General features: G+C 43.3%; 1 protein-coding gene across 1 annotated transcript in view; it reads right to left on the reverse strand.

Moving 5' to 3' along the window:
* Window positions 1-9,021, reverse strand: part of Gpc3 (glypican 3) — a 355,431-nt gene extending 346,410 nt beyond the window's left edge. The window contains exon 1 of the mRNA XM_075958125.1: window positions 8,663-9,021. Coding sequence (XP_075814240.1) covers window positions 8,663-8,834 — 172 coding nt within the window. The 5' untranslated portion in view covers window positions 8,835-9,021. The remainder of the gene's footprint in view (window positions 1-8,662) is intronic.
* Window positions 9,022-18,593: the final 9,572 nt, after the last annotated feature.

Consider the following 18,593-nt stretch of genomic DNA (forward strand, 5'->3'; position numbering starts at 1 on the left):
GGACCCGCTTCGTAGTATGCATTCACGGCACCTACTTAACGAGGATCACATCTCTACACTTGGAAAAATGATGAAACTGGATAAACAAGCAGTAGGTTTGTGATATCAGTGGGAACGGGTACGGCAACAATTTGGGGCCAATCCAAGTAGAAATCATTTGATTTGATCTGTGGAAAGCTAATCTTCCTTAGTTCTTCCCACTGAGGCTTAGGCTTATCTTCCATCAGACATGTCCAACCTTTTGACATTCTGACAAGATGTCATCATCTATAAAGTTCATGCTCAAGACTCATGATCAAATTATCGAAAAAAAATCTCGTAATGTTTTGAGTCATTTGATAAGTTTGTGTTGAGCTGCATTCATTGCCAAAGTAGGGCACAGGGGCGTGTGACCCCCAAGCTCCAAGTTGGACACACCCTGATTGAGTCGGAGCTATATCATCTGTGTGTATGCGAAATACAAATGGAACACGTGCACATACATGCATGCTGAAAACAGGCCAATCCCCGGAACTGAGAACTCACAGGCACTTCAGGAGTACTTGTGTTGTGCAGACGTGAGCTAGAGTAGAGCACAGCTTTCAAAACCTAAGTGGAAGCTATGACTGAGAAAGGCTACCCACTCCTACGAGTAACAACAAACTTCTCCTGAAACAATACGTGCAATTAACTACGGCTGTCAAAATAGCAATGTATATATGTATAACCTAAGAACATATATGTGTGTGTGTGTATACAGATTCAAATACCACATTTAGATAACAACACAGCTAGAAAATCTCTGTGTCACATCCTCTTCAATCTTCTTGGGCCAACGGGATTCCCAGGGTCAGAGAGAATAGGTGTGTGTTGCAACACCACCATGCTTTCTTCATTCTCTGCTGCAAAGCAGTTTAGACAACCATGCACTCAGGGAATCTATCGCTACATGCCATACTACACTTCCACTGGACAGTAGTCAAGTCAGGACTCTGTCTTCAAATGTGTATTCTTCTATTCATTCCTGTTGGTTAACTATGTAATTAACTAGAACAATAATTCTGTACGAGGCATTCTACTCACCAGTCTAGAGGATATCTTGATTCAGACATGCATTCAGTAACATTAGACATCGATGAGGTCATGAATTAGCTATACAGTTCAAAATCATGGATGTAAAATAAGAAGTAAAATACTCTAGGCTATCTATGCACTTGTGCCGTCTCTCTCTATATTATCCCCGAATACATGCAATTCTACGTTCAAATGTTTTCCAGTTCTTTCTGCTTGTCATATGCTAGTTAATATTCTGATATGTACCAGAATGTGAGCTTTTAATCTCCTCACTATGTCTGTCATTGTAACTCTTCCTCTCTTCACCACTTGCCCCTCAGCTTCAATTATGCAAAGCAGAGGTTGATAAAGAGCAACGGAGAGTCTCGGGATGTCAGGATGCACTGCATCAATAGCAAACATACAGTGCTTGGAGAGACAGGGAACAGAACTGGAATTAAGGAAGGGACTATGCAAATTATTTTATTCTACTCGATAAAAATTCTCATCCTGAAAAAAAAAACTTCATTTTGGAAAATGTCCTTTTAGACATAACTTCATCAATCTTCATGCCATTGGCAAGAAATGGTAACCACTGGGGACAAACTTAGTTGCAATCAGTTTGTCTTAGGACAGCCTATTGGGTATGCTGGAAAAAAGGCAATGGGTGGAACCGGAACTAGAGTACTACTGCCCACCAGCGTGCACTTCTTTAACTGACACCTTGAGGTAACAGTTTCACAAACCAAAATTCAACACATCTAGATAGTAAAGAGAAAGACATGAATTTATATACGTGTACAACTGTATCTTTAAATTACATAGAATTGCCTTGGAAACAAGAAAGAAATACTTACCTCTTGTAAGAGCTGGCTAGTCTGCTTCTTCCAGGGAATTAAAGTGCAAGCAACTGAATTAAACCAACATCCTTTTTACTTACCTAAGCAACAGATGGATTTTTTTTAACCTGAAAAGGTGGTTTCTTTTTAGAAAACTCGATAAAATTAAATCAATACTTAAACATTGACTTTATTGAAATGTTATTTTTTTCTAACACATTCTAACTGCATTCATTGGGCCGATAAGTATGTAATAGTCCCTACTGTTTACAATAAGTGCAGATACAAAGATGAATACCATATAATTCCTAAGCTAAAGGAGATTATGGGTTCGTGATAGGAATACCTGGGAAACTGTACCTAAAGGTTGCTGTAACCAGGGTTTCTAGTTATTTTCAAAAGGAAGATTCTAACAGGTCATGGAAAGTTTGACCCTCAAACTGTCCATCTTCTCAATTTATAACAGACATACATTTCATTGGAGAAAATTTGAAAGATAGTATTTTAAACACTATAACCTTTTTAGAGAAATGAACAACTTTTATCTGGCAGTGTGTGAATGGATTCAATGGGCAGAAGTTTCTTTTATAATGGGTTCCCTGTCCGTTCTTATCACCACTTTCACTTATATTTTATCTGCCTTTCTATCAATTATTTATCAATATAAGCTTATTAAGTACTCTTCAAAGAGCTTAGTAGATTTGCTAATCTGGAATATAAATATAATTTCAGCTTCTAGAAGTAATTAACTGTTCAGAACACTAGCAATGCATTAACTCCCTTATTATTCGTGAGCAAAAATACAAATTCTCAAATTCAGCTTTGTACATCTCCAAACAAAGAGAAGCCAAAGCGAAAAAATGTCTTTCTTGATAATCACTTTGGATTTATTGTTATTGTTGTTAGTTTTAAAAATGACAAGAATTTCTGATAATTATCAGTTGGATATGTGATATTTAGTTGGCTTAATTTGCAGCAAAGAAGTAAAGCTTCTTTACTTGGCATGTTCAAAAGGATCTTCCTGTGGGCCCATGGTGTTCCAGTGGGTGCCTCGCCACTCACACACAGAATTTCAAAATTCACTTTCTCTGCTCATATGCCCATCATCACCCTGCTTTCTGAAGCATGTTCTCTCTGCCATTATAGTTCAGGAGGTAAATTCCTGTTACTTAATGCTGTCTAGAGCTAGTCCGGGGAACCATGACTTGGATTCTATTTTCTGATGTTCTTTTCTTAATGGAGTGCTAGAGAGATCCCGTTTCAAGCCAGACACACTGCTAAATATGGGCAAATGACTAGAGAATTTTTCTGCCCATATTTCCTATTAGACCCTAGATTACCAGAAACATCAAACCCATTTACAGGTTCGGCTAGGGCTCAACAAATGTTGTCTCTTGGAACAGTCTCTTGAGTTGCGCCTGCACACAAATTCTGATCCCAGGTTACAGAAACCCATGAGGTGTTTCGACAGGTCTGTGCATGTCTCCTAGCTGAACTTCCAAATATGGTAATACCAACATTAACAAGAAGGTCTCGTTGACATTAAATCAAAGAAGACTTGATTTAAGAGAAGGCCTACGATTTATGTGCTATAATAATTGTTGATCTTTAACTATACTAATCCAGGCATAACAATGCTGCTGACTTCAATTTGTTCTTTGGAGATTCAACATTAATAAGCCCTACCAGTTATTAACAGTCAGAAGATAGCTGAAATAAGCCTGGATCGGTCTACAGCCAAAATACATAAAGACTAAAAAGTTTATCTACACGCCCTAATAATGTACTACAACACTGGGCTCAAGCTTTTAAAATAAGCCTGAGAAAGTATGCGAGAGCTCATATAAAATACTTAATGATCTAGAGATTCCATTTTTGTTAATTATCAACCAAATTCTGTATGGTGCTTAGCATTGTGCTCAACACTGCTCAAATCAAGAGCTTTCCCTTTAAGAAGCTTATAATCTAAAACATACAAATAACCATATGCAGAAAAAAAGCTAGAGATCAGAGTAAAAGGAAGCATTCACAAAAATGTACAAATTCAGCACGCCAGAACTTTTTAGTTGAGCAACATGATCCCCAGTGAAATTCTTTCCAAATGATGTATCATGTGCACAAGTTATAAGTGATTATCTTCAATTTTCTTAGAAATGAGTAATAAGATCCCTCTTAAGACCCATGCTTTTGTATATGCATCAAACACTAAAGTTGGCATGGTCATTGATAGCTGCCATTTAAAGAGAAAACATATTTTCTGTCTTGTCTCATAGGAGACAAATCCAGGACTCTTTTCTCCCAGGTTGGTAATAAGCAGCCTTTTCCGAGGCTACAGTGAACAGCAAACATTGCAACTCTAAAGATGGAAGCAACAGAATGCTCAAAAATATTGCATCAAAATATTGGATACAATCTACCAGCTCATAAGAAAAAAACACATTGCAAAACTGACACCATCTGTGTGATCTAGCATCCATCAAAAACTGTCTTCTGTCTCTTTTTAAGATGGAGCCTCTATTAAGAGACTTCTCCCTGTCTCCCACTTCATCTCTTCAGTTCTTTTCCCTTGCCCAGGCTGCCTATTGTGACCATTTCAGCCAATTTCCTGGAGGTATTTTCTAGCTCCTTTCACCCTATTTAATCCTACAAGTTTCCTGGGAAGCCTGTTTACTTGCATGCTCCCCCACTACCCTGCAAACCCTTTGACAAAAGGGCTTGCATCTTCCTCCTCACTGCACCCCCAGCACCTAACACTCAGTCTGCTAAGGTGCCCCACCAATCAGCAGCCGTCTCCATCAGATCCGTAGCTCTTTCGAAGCACTTCTCAGTCAGTTTATGCAATATATATATATTTATATATATATATATAAATATACATATTTATATGTATATCAGAGCTCATCTGAAAGAATTCTCTAAACTCCGCTAAGTAAGCACACAGCAGTACAACTTTGGAAAAGTTTTGACAAATCATCTGCTCACCCACACATCTAGTGTAATCTCAGTGGAGAGAAAACCCTCCCCCGCCTCAATTCTCATTCTTGTGCCCAAACATTAGGGCTGCTAATTGTTTCAAAATAATTGGGGAACCACAGCTGGCAACACAGATATGGTTGCTAGTTCTCATAGTAAACACACATGTGTGCACACACACATTGAAAAACAAACTCTGTTTCAATAATTTTACTTTGTACTTTTCTTTTTCACCAGTTTCAAGAAACTCCAAGCCGATCTTGGCTTTCAGAGGCTGCCTTTTACCCATAGGTGCAGTTGACCTTCTGGATCAGTTCTAGCACTTTCCAAGGCCTTCTCCAAGGCAAGATCTCTCCATCTTGGGGGAGTTACAACACTACCATGGTTTGTTTGATTTTCTCATTCCCATTTGCCCCCTGCAACTCCCAACCCCCCACAAAAGTGGTATATGGCATTCATAAAGTGAATTACACTTGATTTTTGTTTAGAGGATTTTTTTTCAGACTTCTGTAACATTCCCTTGAGACAATTGGAAACATCATTGTCTGATTACTAGCTCCCTTCCCCTGCCTAAAATTGGATCCATTCTTGATTGCGCCTGTGGGTAGGTTAAGCAAAACAAAATAAACATCTAGACTTATGAGCTCATTGGCTTCTTTTCTGAATTTTTCTAAATTAAATAAGGGCAAAAGAGCCGCACTGAAAGGCAGTTATATGGATTTCCCTGCCAAGCGCTAACTCTGTGGGCCTGGTTTCCATCTGCAGTGCTTTCCAAGTTACAAATCCTTGAAAAAAAAAGTGGGGTCTGAAGAGATTCATGGATTTGAGGAACATGCTATTTAGAACGGCTATCCAGTGCCTTTGAACATTCTAAAAGCAATGGGAACATGAGATTGGAAGGGTTTAGACCAGCTTTGTAGAAGTCTGGGGTGGTTCTTCAGCACCAGTGATTTATTTTTGAGGCTGGGTGATTTCAAATGCCATTTAGTCTCATCCATATTAGCATAAGAAATGTACCTTATCCACTCTAACCCAGTTCGACTAATGGCCAAAGTTAGCAGTCAATCCCAAATGTGCCCCTTCCGTGAAGCAGGACATTCTGGAGGATTTCTCTTTACTGGGACGGAATCTCATTTTATCTGGGACCAAGAAAGCTTTAATGCAGTTAAGACAGTGCAGCAGATAAACTGAACATGGCTTATACTATAGATGGGGGGGGGGTGAGTTGAGTGGTCACCGTGATGGTTCATAACTATCAAATAATTTGCAGCTCTCTTTCAATTTCTAACCAGTGAACGACAGCAGCAAATTACACATTTATTCGCTCTGAAATTATGCACTTGCCATTGTATTCACTCTGCCATTATCATCTCTTCTCTGAAATACTGATGAGCTCTTTCCACATACGAACATTAGAATTTACGCCATAGTTTCTCCATCTACATCATCCATATTTGCCCAACTGTAATTCAGGACAAATGGTTTTGTACCAGGTCTGAGAATCTGAACGTTGTACTGCCATAGTTTTTTTTTTTTTTTTTAAAAAAAAAAAGCCCACGGGTACAGGGTAGTTGCATGGATATCGCCATATTTGAAATTTGGGCTTGTTTTTTCGCCTGCTGTGTAGAAGGTTCCGGCCACCATTTAATTTTGTCCAATGACTGAAGTGAGTTGTGTTGGTTTTACGTGGGGGGGAAAAACCCTGAAAAAAGTGCTTTCTCCTAGAGTTTGGGAAATAATAGAGGGAAAAAATCTCTATTACAAATAAGTCTCTATAAGTATGATCATCCTTAGGCTGGAAGCACGAAAGGCAGGAAGCAAGCCCTGGCCAACTCTCATAGACACAGTGTGTGGGCCCTCCCAATACTTTTATACAGATGTAGCAAAGAGGCAAGCAGCCAGAGAGCTGGGGGGAAAGGAGGGAGAAAGGCAGGCACGCGCGCCTCTGTATGTGCGCCGCAAGCCTCTCTCTCGCCCTCTGTGTGTGTGTGTGTGTGTGTGTGTGTGTGTGTGTGTGTGTGTGCGCGCGCGCGCGCGCGCGCACGTGTGCGTGTGCATGTTCTTAAGGGGATTGCTAATGAGTATCTGGATGGACTTTTCTCTGGCTCCCCCCCAAACCCCCACCGCCTTTTTTAAGCACCATTTTTTACTTCCCCACTTCGCATCAGCCAAATGCTACCCAACCTGGACTAGTTCATCTTGTGGGGCCTCAGTCTGTAAGGACCAATTTTTACATTATCAACAAAAGCGTGTTCTCTGGCCTTAGCAATCTAATTACCATGGCACTTCCAGGGGAGAGAGATCCGCCTGTTGTTTCAGCTCTGTAGAACTGATTCATAGGTTGCCCCTTACAGCTCTTGCACACGCCCACGTGGTACGTTATTAAGACTTAACAGTGGAAGAGGTAGTTCTACCCTCCCTTAGAGCGATATCCTGCAAGGCAGTGTTTAACATATGCGCAAGTGCACTTCAGTCACCAAAAAGGGTGACCAATTACCTTTGCAACTAAACAGCAGGCTCGCTAGGCTCTTTTCATCAACCTAAAGAAAAGGCTGAAGGCGCGCTGGCTGCCTAGGTAACCTCCTGCCAGTGAACGCTTCCTGGCAGCGCCCACAAGGCGCGCATCCGCATTCACAACTTGGTCCAACGATCCGGCCCGCCTGCCTGACTTGTTGAGAGCCACCAGCCAAGCTGTGGCTAGGCTTGTTCCCAATCTCTCCCAAGCGCGGGACGCGCGTTTGGCTGGACGCACGAGTCCTTGGAAAGAGACCCTGGAGGCCACAAACGTCTCACGGTGTTCGAGTATGGTTGGCCGGTTTCTTCTGAGCGCACCTCTGAAAAATTAATCTTTTTGAAACCTATTTTTCCTGCCCATATCGTTAGTGTAGCAACTTGTCCTGATTGGATTCTAAGGACCCCAACCTCAGGACAGTCAATCACACAAGGCCATTAATATTCATCTGTTGACAGCGGCAGCCCTCAGCTAAGGTTAAAATATGCCCTTACAGAGCCATCTGATTGTGCAGAACAAAAGGCAGGCGCCCAGAAACTTTCCTCTGCCTAAAATCTTCTCCTCTTCAGGGTCCAGCCTGTCAAGGCAAATGAATTTGGGAGGGGAGGAGTTAAATCATCTTTGGACTCGCGTTCCGCAGGCCAGCACCGCCGATTTTTAAAGAGATTTTGCCAACCTAGATAAGGGAAGCTGTTCGAAGGAAAAAGCTCAGTCTTCCACATTTGGGGGGTCCCTCTTACTCAAAAGTTTCCTTCAGTGGGTCTTTACAGTCCCTGTGGATTCAAAGATTTGTGCTTAACTTTGCCTGCACTTGGGCCCGGCCTGCCTCGGGAACCCAGACTAGGGAAAGGAAGGCATGGGGAACACACGGTGGAGAAAGTATGGCCAGAGCTGTGGGTCCAGCTAAGGCAGAACATGTGAGTTAGGGTGATAAATTCCCGAATCATCGTCACCACGTTGTGAAGCTGGTTTGCTAGAACCGTAGGGGAGCCAGCTCCCACCTTCCCGCCCTCCCCAAAAATGGGCGCTAGAAAGACATCTCCGCCGTCCCTTGCTCTGGCTTGCACACTCCCTGACAGCAGCGTGAGCCCGGGACATGTGGACAGAGTCCACACGCACTCTGCTTCCCTCCCTCAGTAGACGGGGCCAGGCCTCAGGCACAGCGACCATTCCCAGGTACCCAGCAGCAGCAGAGAGCACGGCCGCGGCGCCTCTCGGCTATCGTAGCGCGCTCTGGAAAGAGCCACCGCGCGCGCCTTGGCTTCCCACTGTGCGCGGGGGGACGCTCAAGGGACCCCTTACTCACCTGGCACAGGGGTTTCCGGGACCCATTTGAGTCCGGGCTGCAGTCTCTGGAAGAAAGAGCGGACCTGGTGACAGGTGGCGTCTGGAGGCGGCGGGGGCTGCGCCTGTCCCAGGCAGTCCAAGCCGATCAGCATCGCCACCAGCAAGCACGCGGTGCGCACGGTCCCGGCCATCCTGCTTCTCGGGGGAGCGAGGAGAGCACGAGAGAGTGGCAATAAGAGATGGAGCGGTGACGGGACTTAGCAAGTCTGGCAGTGGTCTTGCAGAGCAAGAAACAAGCCGCTACCCAACCGCTGCAAAAGTTTCCTCGCAGCTACCTGGGCGCTGGGCGAGGGCGGGAACCGCTTGGCGGCGCAGGGCGGCTCGGGGCGGAGCCTTGTGGGCGTGGCGAGGAGAGACGGGGCGGGGCGAGGCGAGCCGCGCCGCCTGGGGGACGGCGGCGGGGTCGTGTGGCTGCTGGCCTGCGGGATGCGGGGCGTGGCGGGAAGCGGAGCTGGGAAACTGGGTTTACCACAGCGGGCAAACCTGGCGGGAGAGGCGCGGGAGGAGAGTGTGGATCGTGTGCGGTGGCTCCCGGCAGCCCTGCCCTGCCACTCGCTCGCCGCCGCTCTACACTGGGCGCTCTGGCATAACTACTGCAGAGGGGCTGCAGGCTCGGGCACGCTGATTGGCTTCTCAGCAGCCATCCCCTCTGACTGGCTCTGGGAGAAGTTCCCCAGCCTCACTCCTCCTTCCCGCCTCCCATCGGCCTACAGCCGGGAGGGCTTTTCCTTTTCGGCTTTTTGCAAGCTCTTCATCCTTCCTTGGAGTGGGTGGAGGTCCGCGGTTTAGGTACACATACACACACCCGCTTCGACGCTAGGCTTTCTCCCACCCAGATCCTACTCCTTCTGGTAACCAGAGCCTGCACAAAGCTTCCTAAGCACAAAATCCATGTCCTTGTTCTGCTTTCTGTTCTCAGAAGGCTTCCTGGGAACCCTTTTCCCAAGCAGCTCTGGCCAAGCTCTCAAAGCCAACCCACAAATAGGCAGCTGGGGACCTCTGGATTTCACAGCCTGGCTCATCTTTGTACCTAAAAGGTACGGAAGCCCTTGTAGCTTGCTGGGTCTGATTCAGTAGACCCACACAAAGTAAAATATATATATATATTAAGCCACTTGATCGTAATCCCCAGGTAAATCATAATGTCTGCAGGATAGTCCGTGGGCAACCCTCATAAAACAAAGTACAGCTGGTGAGAGTAACTCATTAGGAAATCATTTTAAAGATTAAATTCGTTAAGCCACAGTCCGTTTCATACCTGGAGTAGAACCCTATTTGGAAGGTTTCCTGGATGCCAATCCCCAATTCTCTTACTTAATTTTCACCATTAGAAATACATTTCTTTGAGAATCAAACACCTCTTGGAGAAGGAAACACATCTAATCATTACCTCTGTGCAACGAAGAAGGGACCATTCCATTGGATTGATTCTCTTTGTGACTCCAGTAGTGTGCACACACAGAGAACAACCTTAGCCCAGTGTCTTGTACATAGCGGGAACTCGGTATTTCCAACATGAAAAGACTTTAATATCTCAATGCAAGCTAGCTCGTTGTCTGATTGTATTTCTTTTTTACTAGTCAGAAGTATGCTTGGAGAAACAGAACGATGAATAGGCATGGGGGGAAGAGTCTGTGTCTTGAATATGTTGACTGAGAAGACAAAGCAATACGAAGGTCACTGAGGAATTCATCCATTCAGGTCTTCATTTGTTCATTCAGCAACAAATATCTGAATTCCTACTATGCACCAGACTCCATGGGACACAAACAGAAAACGGAGACACAAAATTATCCTGTAGTACCTGACCTCAAAGAGTTACAAACCTTATGGGGAGCCAAGGAAGCAAAAGGTTAACACATTATGTGTTAAGTGGGAAGACAGAGTTCTAAGGGCTGAGCGGATGGATCAGAGAAAGTGTCCCAGAAGAGCTGATGGCCTAAACTCGGACTTGAAAGCCCAGTAGGAGCTGAGGTGAGAAAAGATTGGGGGAAGGGTGCCCAGGCAAGGAAGCAGGGTGAACAAAGAGGAGAGGCCCTGGCATGGCCCATTTGGAGAGTGGGAGGTGCGAGTAATGATTTCAGGCTGAGGAGTTAAAAGAGCTAAGGCAGGAGGGAGAGGCGAGCAAGGGCCAGATTGTGCAGACGGGGAGGGCTGCACAGGAGTCTGGGGAACCACTTAAGGAAATTGTAAGCATAGGGGTGACACGATCGTATTTGTCTTATTAAAAGATCTCCGCAGCACTGTTTCAGAGTATGATTTGAAAGGGGGGGAAGCCTGGAAGCAAGGAGACCAGTTAAGAGGCCATGAAACCAATACCAGCAAGAAATGATCAAGGCCTGTGACAGAGAAGTTTTGGAAGGGGAAAATGTCCTAGAGATATTTAGGAGATAGAATTAAAAGTGCACGCTGATCTAGTACCTGTGGGGGTTGGGGAGAAAGGCGTCAAGGATGGAGGGCTTATTCACCACCCCCACCCCCTTTTTTTCAACAAACACTGAGTGGTGCCTATGTATCTGGCATTCTTCTCCTACTTCATAATTTAGCCTGGAGCTAGGCCTGCGCCTGCATTGAACATTTGACAAATGACATATCCACTTTAAAAGAAACACCAATTAAGAGTCCTAATTTGGCTGGTGAGTTTGATATGTTCCACCTGTGGAGCCCTGTGACCAAAGGGCAGATTGGAAGGCAAGCATTGATTGAATTTCATGACCTCGCAGAGGAAGACATGACCTCCCATAAATTCATGATCTTCCAGAGCTCATGCAACCAACTACAAAGGCAACAGTTGTTTTCAACTACTGGGTACTGAGTACCTGGGAAAAAAAGTGACCATGCCTCCGTTTTAATATGTGCTTTTTCTACATAGCGCGCTTTGTCGGAACTAAAGCACTGCTTCCCAAGGGAAGTACAGATCCCCAAAGTCAAGGCAGTGGACACATGAACTTGGGTTTGTTGTCAAATGCTTTATTTCAGTGGGTGACGAACGATACATACAATTAGTGTGTTCATCTCATGAATTTTGTTGAGACAAAGCTAGGTGCCCAGTTCAGTAAAATATGAACGAGTTTGAAGAAAACATTAAATAGTATTGGAAATATGGAAACAGCAAACTGAGTAGGTTTCCATGTAAGTGACTAGGATTTGAGGGCTAAGGCAGGGGACAGACTGCCCCTGAGGCTGAAGAACTATTTCTTTAGCCTGGAAGTTTCTGCTCCCACTCCAAGCACCTACTTCAGAGCTTTTAACCAAGCTAAGAGGAGAGTTTTTAAAAAAAATACAAAAAAAACCTTGTCTGGACGAAGGAGAGCGTCCATTTTCTAAGTGCCTCTCGAAGCTTCTAACCTTCCAGTCCCCTGAGTGATGCCTCTCACAGTGGAATTTCAGGCACTGAAATGGACGTTGTGGGATAGGCTTCTTTGTCAGAAAACACTTCCAGAAATGTCATGGGCGGCCGTCCCCACTGCTTAGTCAGGGTTGAAAAAGTTTGCTCTGGATAATCTTTAGCCAGGGGCTGGGGGATGTGTGTGGTGGTAAAGCCCTGGCCTAGCTTGCACAAGGGCTTGCTTTGAAAAACAAGAAAGAAAGAAAGAAAGAAAGAAAGAAAGAAAGAAAGAAAGAAAGAAAGAAAGAAAGAAAGAAAGAAAGAAAGAAAAAAATAAAGGACATTCGTGTACAAATGTGTAGACTCTCTTACATTATTTTATTTATTGTGTTACATGCTACAGAGATAGGTGATTATTAAGGTCAAGCTTCCAAAGCAAGGAAAGGCAGCGCGTGTGTGTTTATCGTCGCAGCCACTCCACAGGCTGAGGTGGAAGTACCGATTGAGCCCAGGTGTTCAGGCCCAGCCAGGGAAATACAGGGAGACCTTGTCTCAAAAACGAGAAACAGAAAACTCACGCACATGGTGCGGGGGGGGGGGGTGACAAAAACCCTATTTTCTCTTTTACACTGGCAACTGTCGTACCTCATGCAAGACAAGCTCCCTTCTCCTTGTCAGTCTTTGTCAGGGGGGATTCCTCGGAACTCTTCCTTGAGAGAAGCAGAGAGATAATCAGGGTGGAGATACAAAAGGACATGCCAGTTGAGACAGTGTTCCCTTTGGACAATAACGGCTCTGTGCTCTCAGGCCCAGTTGAAAGTGTTTAGATAGCATGGCTGAACCCCCTTCCCCCCCCCCATGGACCCTGGGGGAAGGCTATCTAGCACAGCAGGCCCAGAAGAACTCTTCTTCACCTTTTGCTCCTGGACTCCAGTTTGAAAGAATTCGAGAGTTCCCAGCTGTAGCCAGCAGCTATTATCTTGCTCTAGCAGGGAGGAGAGTCTGGTTCCATGGCTCCAAAAGCAGCATAAATCAAGTTTTCTGGGAGAGGGTTAAGAAAGGGTGTTCAGCAGCTGCCGCCATGGGAGGAGCACATGCACAGCCATGCATATGGCCACACACACACATTATTTGTCTTGGGCCCAGTTCCTCTGCCCCCTTCCCCCCCCCCCAGGTGATGGTCCCCCATCCCTCTCAGGTACACAGTGTCTGTCATCTGCTCTTAACCTCCCTCTCAAACTTGCTGTCAGAGAAGAAAACTTTAAAGCTCGTCGGATCTCAGTGTATCTGGGTGATAGGATATAATGGGGCTGCCCACCCAGGGGTACAAGTGTTTCAACAGGGATCAAAGCTTTAAACCAAAGGAACAGAGCTCTAAAAACTCTGGAATTCCAGGCATCCGCCAGTGGGAAGGGAGTGTTTAAACTGAGGGGCAATGAGGCCTTTTTTGGTGCACCTGAAATCACATCATGTAGACAGTTGCTTATATGTTAGGCTGGTTGCTGCACACAGTCAACACCTCCTGAGCCACACCTCTGAGCTCGATGGCACACAGCCACTTTGTCTCCTCTTCTCCTGCAGTGTATGAGTCCTTTGTGGGGCAGAGGGAAGGGGAGGCGCCAGGCACACTGATCCCAATTCTCCCTAATGTATAAGCTATGATCAGAGGATGAATTATAGTCCTTTGGGAAAGAGTGTTCATTCATCCATCCCAGCCAGCAGGCCAGTGCAATGTAAATGGTAACTTTGTAAGTTGAAAGGCTTAAAGTCATTCTGAAAATTACATAATAATCTCAGGCAGAATCGGGCTCCATGTGTACGGAAAATTAATACATTGTGAGTGGTAGATGGAGAGCCTCGCCTCAGTCTGGGGACTGTTCTCTCTGTCCTCACTAAATCCATAAAATGTACTGAGCTTCTTCGAATTTAGTGTCTAAGTCTTGAAAATAAAACTGCTGAAATTTTGATTTGTGGCGTCACGTTGATTACTACAACTAAAATGATTCTGTTCTGTCTTTGTTTGCATAAAGGAATATTGATCTTGATTCCTAACATATCTCTTCATGCTTTTAGTCTATTGACTTTTAATTAGACAGATATATTATATGAACTTCTAGTATTTTGTTGCTTCTACATAGGAGTGTGTGTGTGTGTGTGAATATTTGAGTGGTTTGCAGTTTAGCAATCGAAAGCATGATAGCTTTAAGTTCAAATCCGAGTCCTACCAAAGGCATAACTTTATATGCTGCATGGCAATTCCTACATGCTTTATTTTCCTTTAAATTACTGTGGACCAAACTTTACAATGGTTCAGGCATGTAATATATGAATCTTAATGCTTGTTTCGTAGAATTTTTAAGTAATTTCAGTACATTTTTTCTGGGTCTCTGGCTCTGAGATCTGGTTCTTCAAAAAGCCCCCTGGCATTTGAAAGTTTAACCTCTTACCATGTTTGTTCCTTCCCATGTCCGTTCTTAGTTCCTGCCACATATAGGAAGACATCAACAGCTAACATCATAGACAACAACGAATACTTTTGATAACCTTTCCCATCCCACATCCCGAGTCGCCTCAGCCTCCCAAGTTCTGGTACTACAGCTGGGTACCTCCACACCTAGATCAACGATGAGAAATTTTGATAGTATGTTGATACTGCCGCCACTTACAAGCACACAAGTCAGCCTTACTGATGAGTCGAATAATTGTTTGAAATGCCCGTATGTTTTGGATTACTTTTTATTTTACTTTCCCAAACTACTTGTTCACTTCAGGTAGAAGAGCAATAATAATAAAGTGCTTCCTCTGTACAAGGAGTTCAAAGTACTGTATTTTGCCCCAGTATGCACAATACTTTGGCACACGATCATTATTTTCTTTTTTTTTCTTTTTCTTTTTTCTTTTCTTTCTTTCTTTCTTTCTTTCTTTCTTTCTTTCTTTCTTTCTTTCTTCCTTTTTTTTGAGACAGGGTTTCTCGGTAGCTTTGGAACCTGTCCTGAAACTTTGTCTATAGACTAGACTAGCCTCAAACTCACAGAGATCTGCCTGCCTCTGCCTCCCCAGTGCTGGGATTAAAGGAGCATGCCACCATTGCCGGGCTCATAAATATTTTTCAATAAAGCCCTGTGGTATTTTCATTTAAAAAAGAAGACCACATCCCTTCTTATGAGTACTTCTGTTGACACCACAACACAGAAATCTTTCCCTATAATAGGTAGTCTACTTGGAGATACATTTCTAAAAGATCTTTCTTCTAAATTATCACATAAGTATAATGCCCTCTGGCTCACTTCAAGAAATTCTAGGAAGAAGGGAAATATGGATTGCATGAGTTCTTGCTTTTCATAAGAACTTGCTATAAATTATGAACCTCCCTTGCCTTCACATTTTATTTTTATCAATTATTTCTCCCATAATTTATATAACACTTTCTCTTTATAAATGAGAGAGATGCTAGCCTGTGTACCAAAAAGTAACTCCTTAAAGCCAGATGATAAGATCCAGAGGGAAGGGCTGCTTCTCTGGAATGCCTTCATCTCATTCATCCTCACTACTTGTCAGAAGCATAGCAAGTCTCCTTCCATAAATCAATTGAATGTCATTACTCAGAAGATTTACACTCCATCGGATGTCTCTAGCCCTTCTCTAACTCCTGGTAAACTGGCGCTTAAGACCAGATGGTTTGTCCGCAGCTCTCTGCTGCTATTGGTTTGAAATGGGTTAATAAGAACACAGCCTGTTTTCCCAAATAGACTGGAGGAATCAAAAGAGCAGAAGTGAAAAGAATTTATTTCTAGTCCATGTTCTGTCCCCCTAAACATGATAACCTGGAATCGGGAACTGCATCTTTCTTAACTGGAAATTGAAGGTTGGAGGTTACATACTCTCTAGGGTTCTTCCTACCTCTAACCATCTGTGTTCCCATGACTGGGAACGCCTTCAGGGAGAGAATATTACACATCTGTATCCAGCATATGAAACAGTGTCTAGAGTGTAGTAGGAGCTCAGTACACGTTGTTGACGGTGCGACTGAATGTATCCCTCATAAGGCAAGCTCAGCAATGACTCCACAGGGAATCCTCAGGAAATATTTGTCAGTGGATCAGGGTTTTTCTTAATTGAAGGACTACATAACAACATTAAAATCTCACTAATTTCCTAATGAGCAGGAGAATAGGTTTGTTGTAAACAGTGTTGAAAGAATGGGGTTATGAACAGACACACTTCCATTCTATTTTTTCGTACCAGAAATTTAAATTGGAGATTTTTATTTTTAGATATAGCCTCACTATGTAGCTCCAGCTGGTTTCAAACTCATTACAAAGCCCAGGGTAGCCTGGAGCTAGGTATCCTCCTGCCTCTACCTACCAAGTGCTAGACTTCTAGGCATGCACTATCATGCCTCCTGGCCCAAATCAGAGATTTCTAAATTAACTTATTAAGGTGTTTAAACAACTGAGGCTTTGCTATTTGCTCTTTTAAGATTGTCAAGCACTAAAGGTAAGAGATCATGTTTATCTAAAGCTCACTGTGTGGAGGTCTGATTATTAAAGTGTTTGGAAATGAAGATAGTAAACTCTTTGGAAGGTTCATTATTAGTTTTCCTTATTGAGAAACCGATGTCAATCCCTTCTATGGAAATATTTCATGAATGAATTGCGTGTTTCTGTGCTTCTGTAAACACAGTACACGGAATCTAATCTAACCTGTCCTTGATGCTCTGTTATATCATATTCAGTCTTTGAATGGTGTTGTAAATACATAGCATTGAGGAGACATTGAGCTGGAGCTATACTGAGCCTGCCACCCATCATAAAACTGGACTTCTTTTTTCAAAAATAAATCTTACATACTGCTGTTTCTCTTCTTCTTTAATGTGTAATGCACAGATTCACTTCCTGCTGTGTGTTTACTTTTACAGATTGCAACTCTGGAATCAAAGACTAATGTCGTTCTTCCTCTGTTGTCCTTTCCTTTCAACTTCAACCTCCTAGTTAATTTCAACTCACCCTCCAGTTGAGTTGCTTTCACTTATGGTGCAATACATTGATCAAAAGAGGCATCACAATGTTATGGAATGGGACTAAGTTTCAGAAGCAGAGTCCTGGGTCCAAATTCCAGCTCTGTTATTCACTAGCTCGGTGACCTTGGTCAAAGGACATTATCCGGCCAAGCCTTGACTTTACAAAATAAGGATTTAAAAACCTGACTTTCTAAAGATAGCAGGAGTTAGAAGTTGGAAACTTGTACCCTGCTGTTGGTGCAGCAGCTCTGAAAAACAGTATGGAAGTTCTTGGAGCAACTAAAAATAGAGCTAGAGCCCTCACCCATGTGTGCTTGTTTATCTGAAAGAATTCTCCAGGCCTGCGGCATGCACTTTGAATCCCAGTACCTGGAGCCTGAAGACAGAGGATTCCATCCGAGCTGCAGTTACACACACACACACACACACACACACTGACATGTACATATGCACACAGCACACATTTTATTTTTCAGAAAAGCTGGATTCTAAAGCTGTATAGGCACTCCCATGTTTATTTCATCATTTTTCTTAGGGGAAAAGTTATGGAAACAACATAGAGTAACATCTACTGATGAATGTATGAAGAATAACATATACATGATAAAGAAAAAAAGAAACAGTGTTGCCTGTGACAACAGAGATGAACCTTAAGGACATTGTGCTACATAAAATAAAGACTAATACAGGAGAAATATCACATGATTGCACTTGCATAAGGCATCTAAAATAGTCCAATATGCATAGATTCTCCGAGTAGAACTGTAGTTGCCAAGGGCTAAGAAGAAAGGGAAACGGGGTAGTTTTAGTGAACCAAGATAAACAAACTCTGGAGCTCTGTCATACAACATTGGATGTATATTTAGCACTGGTGTATTGTCCACTTACAATTCTGTTAAGAGAGCAGTGCTTGCCACAATAAAGAAAACTGAACCTTGTTCACTGAATGGAAGACACACAAATTCATGTGAAAGATCGGACCCAGGGCAGCACAAAGGGGAATATAGGTGGCAGCTGTACTTGTGTCTGCTCTAAAATCCTTCCAGCTTCTTTCTAAAGTATACGACATAACCTTTCAAGAGCTTCACTAGGTGTGACGAGTGAAGGACAGGGAGAAGGGGGAATGAATAAGAACAAAGAATAATAACACATATTATGACTATGCCACCGTGGAATCTATTCCTTATTGCTCACCCTAAAAATTAATTTTTAATAATTTTATATTTTCTGAGATTGCAACATAATTACATTATTCCCCCTCCCCATCACCCCCAAACTTTCCCATGTATCACCCTTTTTCTCTTTCAAATTCATGGCATCTTTTTCTTTAATTGTTGTTACACACACACCACACTCTGCTAGGTACGTAAATACAACCTACTCAGTTTTGTTTCTATACTATTACTTGGATGTGTACATTTGCAAGGCTGACCATTTGGCGCTGGACAACCAATTGGCGTGCTCTTCCCTGGGGAAGACTATTTCTCCCACTCTCAGCATTGCTAGTTGCATATAGTTGTTTGTCTGGGCTTGAGAGGAGAA

Source organism: Microtus pennsylvanicus, chromosome X (genome assembly GCF_037038515.1).
Source record: "Microtus pennsylvanicus isolate mMicPen1 chromosome X, mMicPen1.hap1, whole genome shotgun sequence".
Classification (NCBI taxonomy): domain Eukaryota; kingdom Metazoa; phylum Chordata; class Mammalia; order Rodentia; family Cricetidae; genus Microtus; species Microtus pennsylvanicus.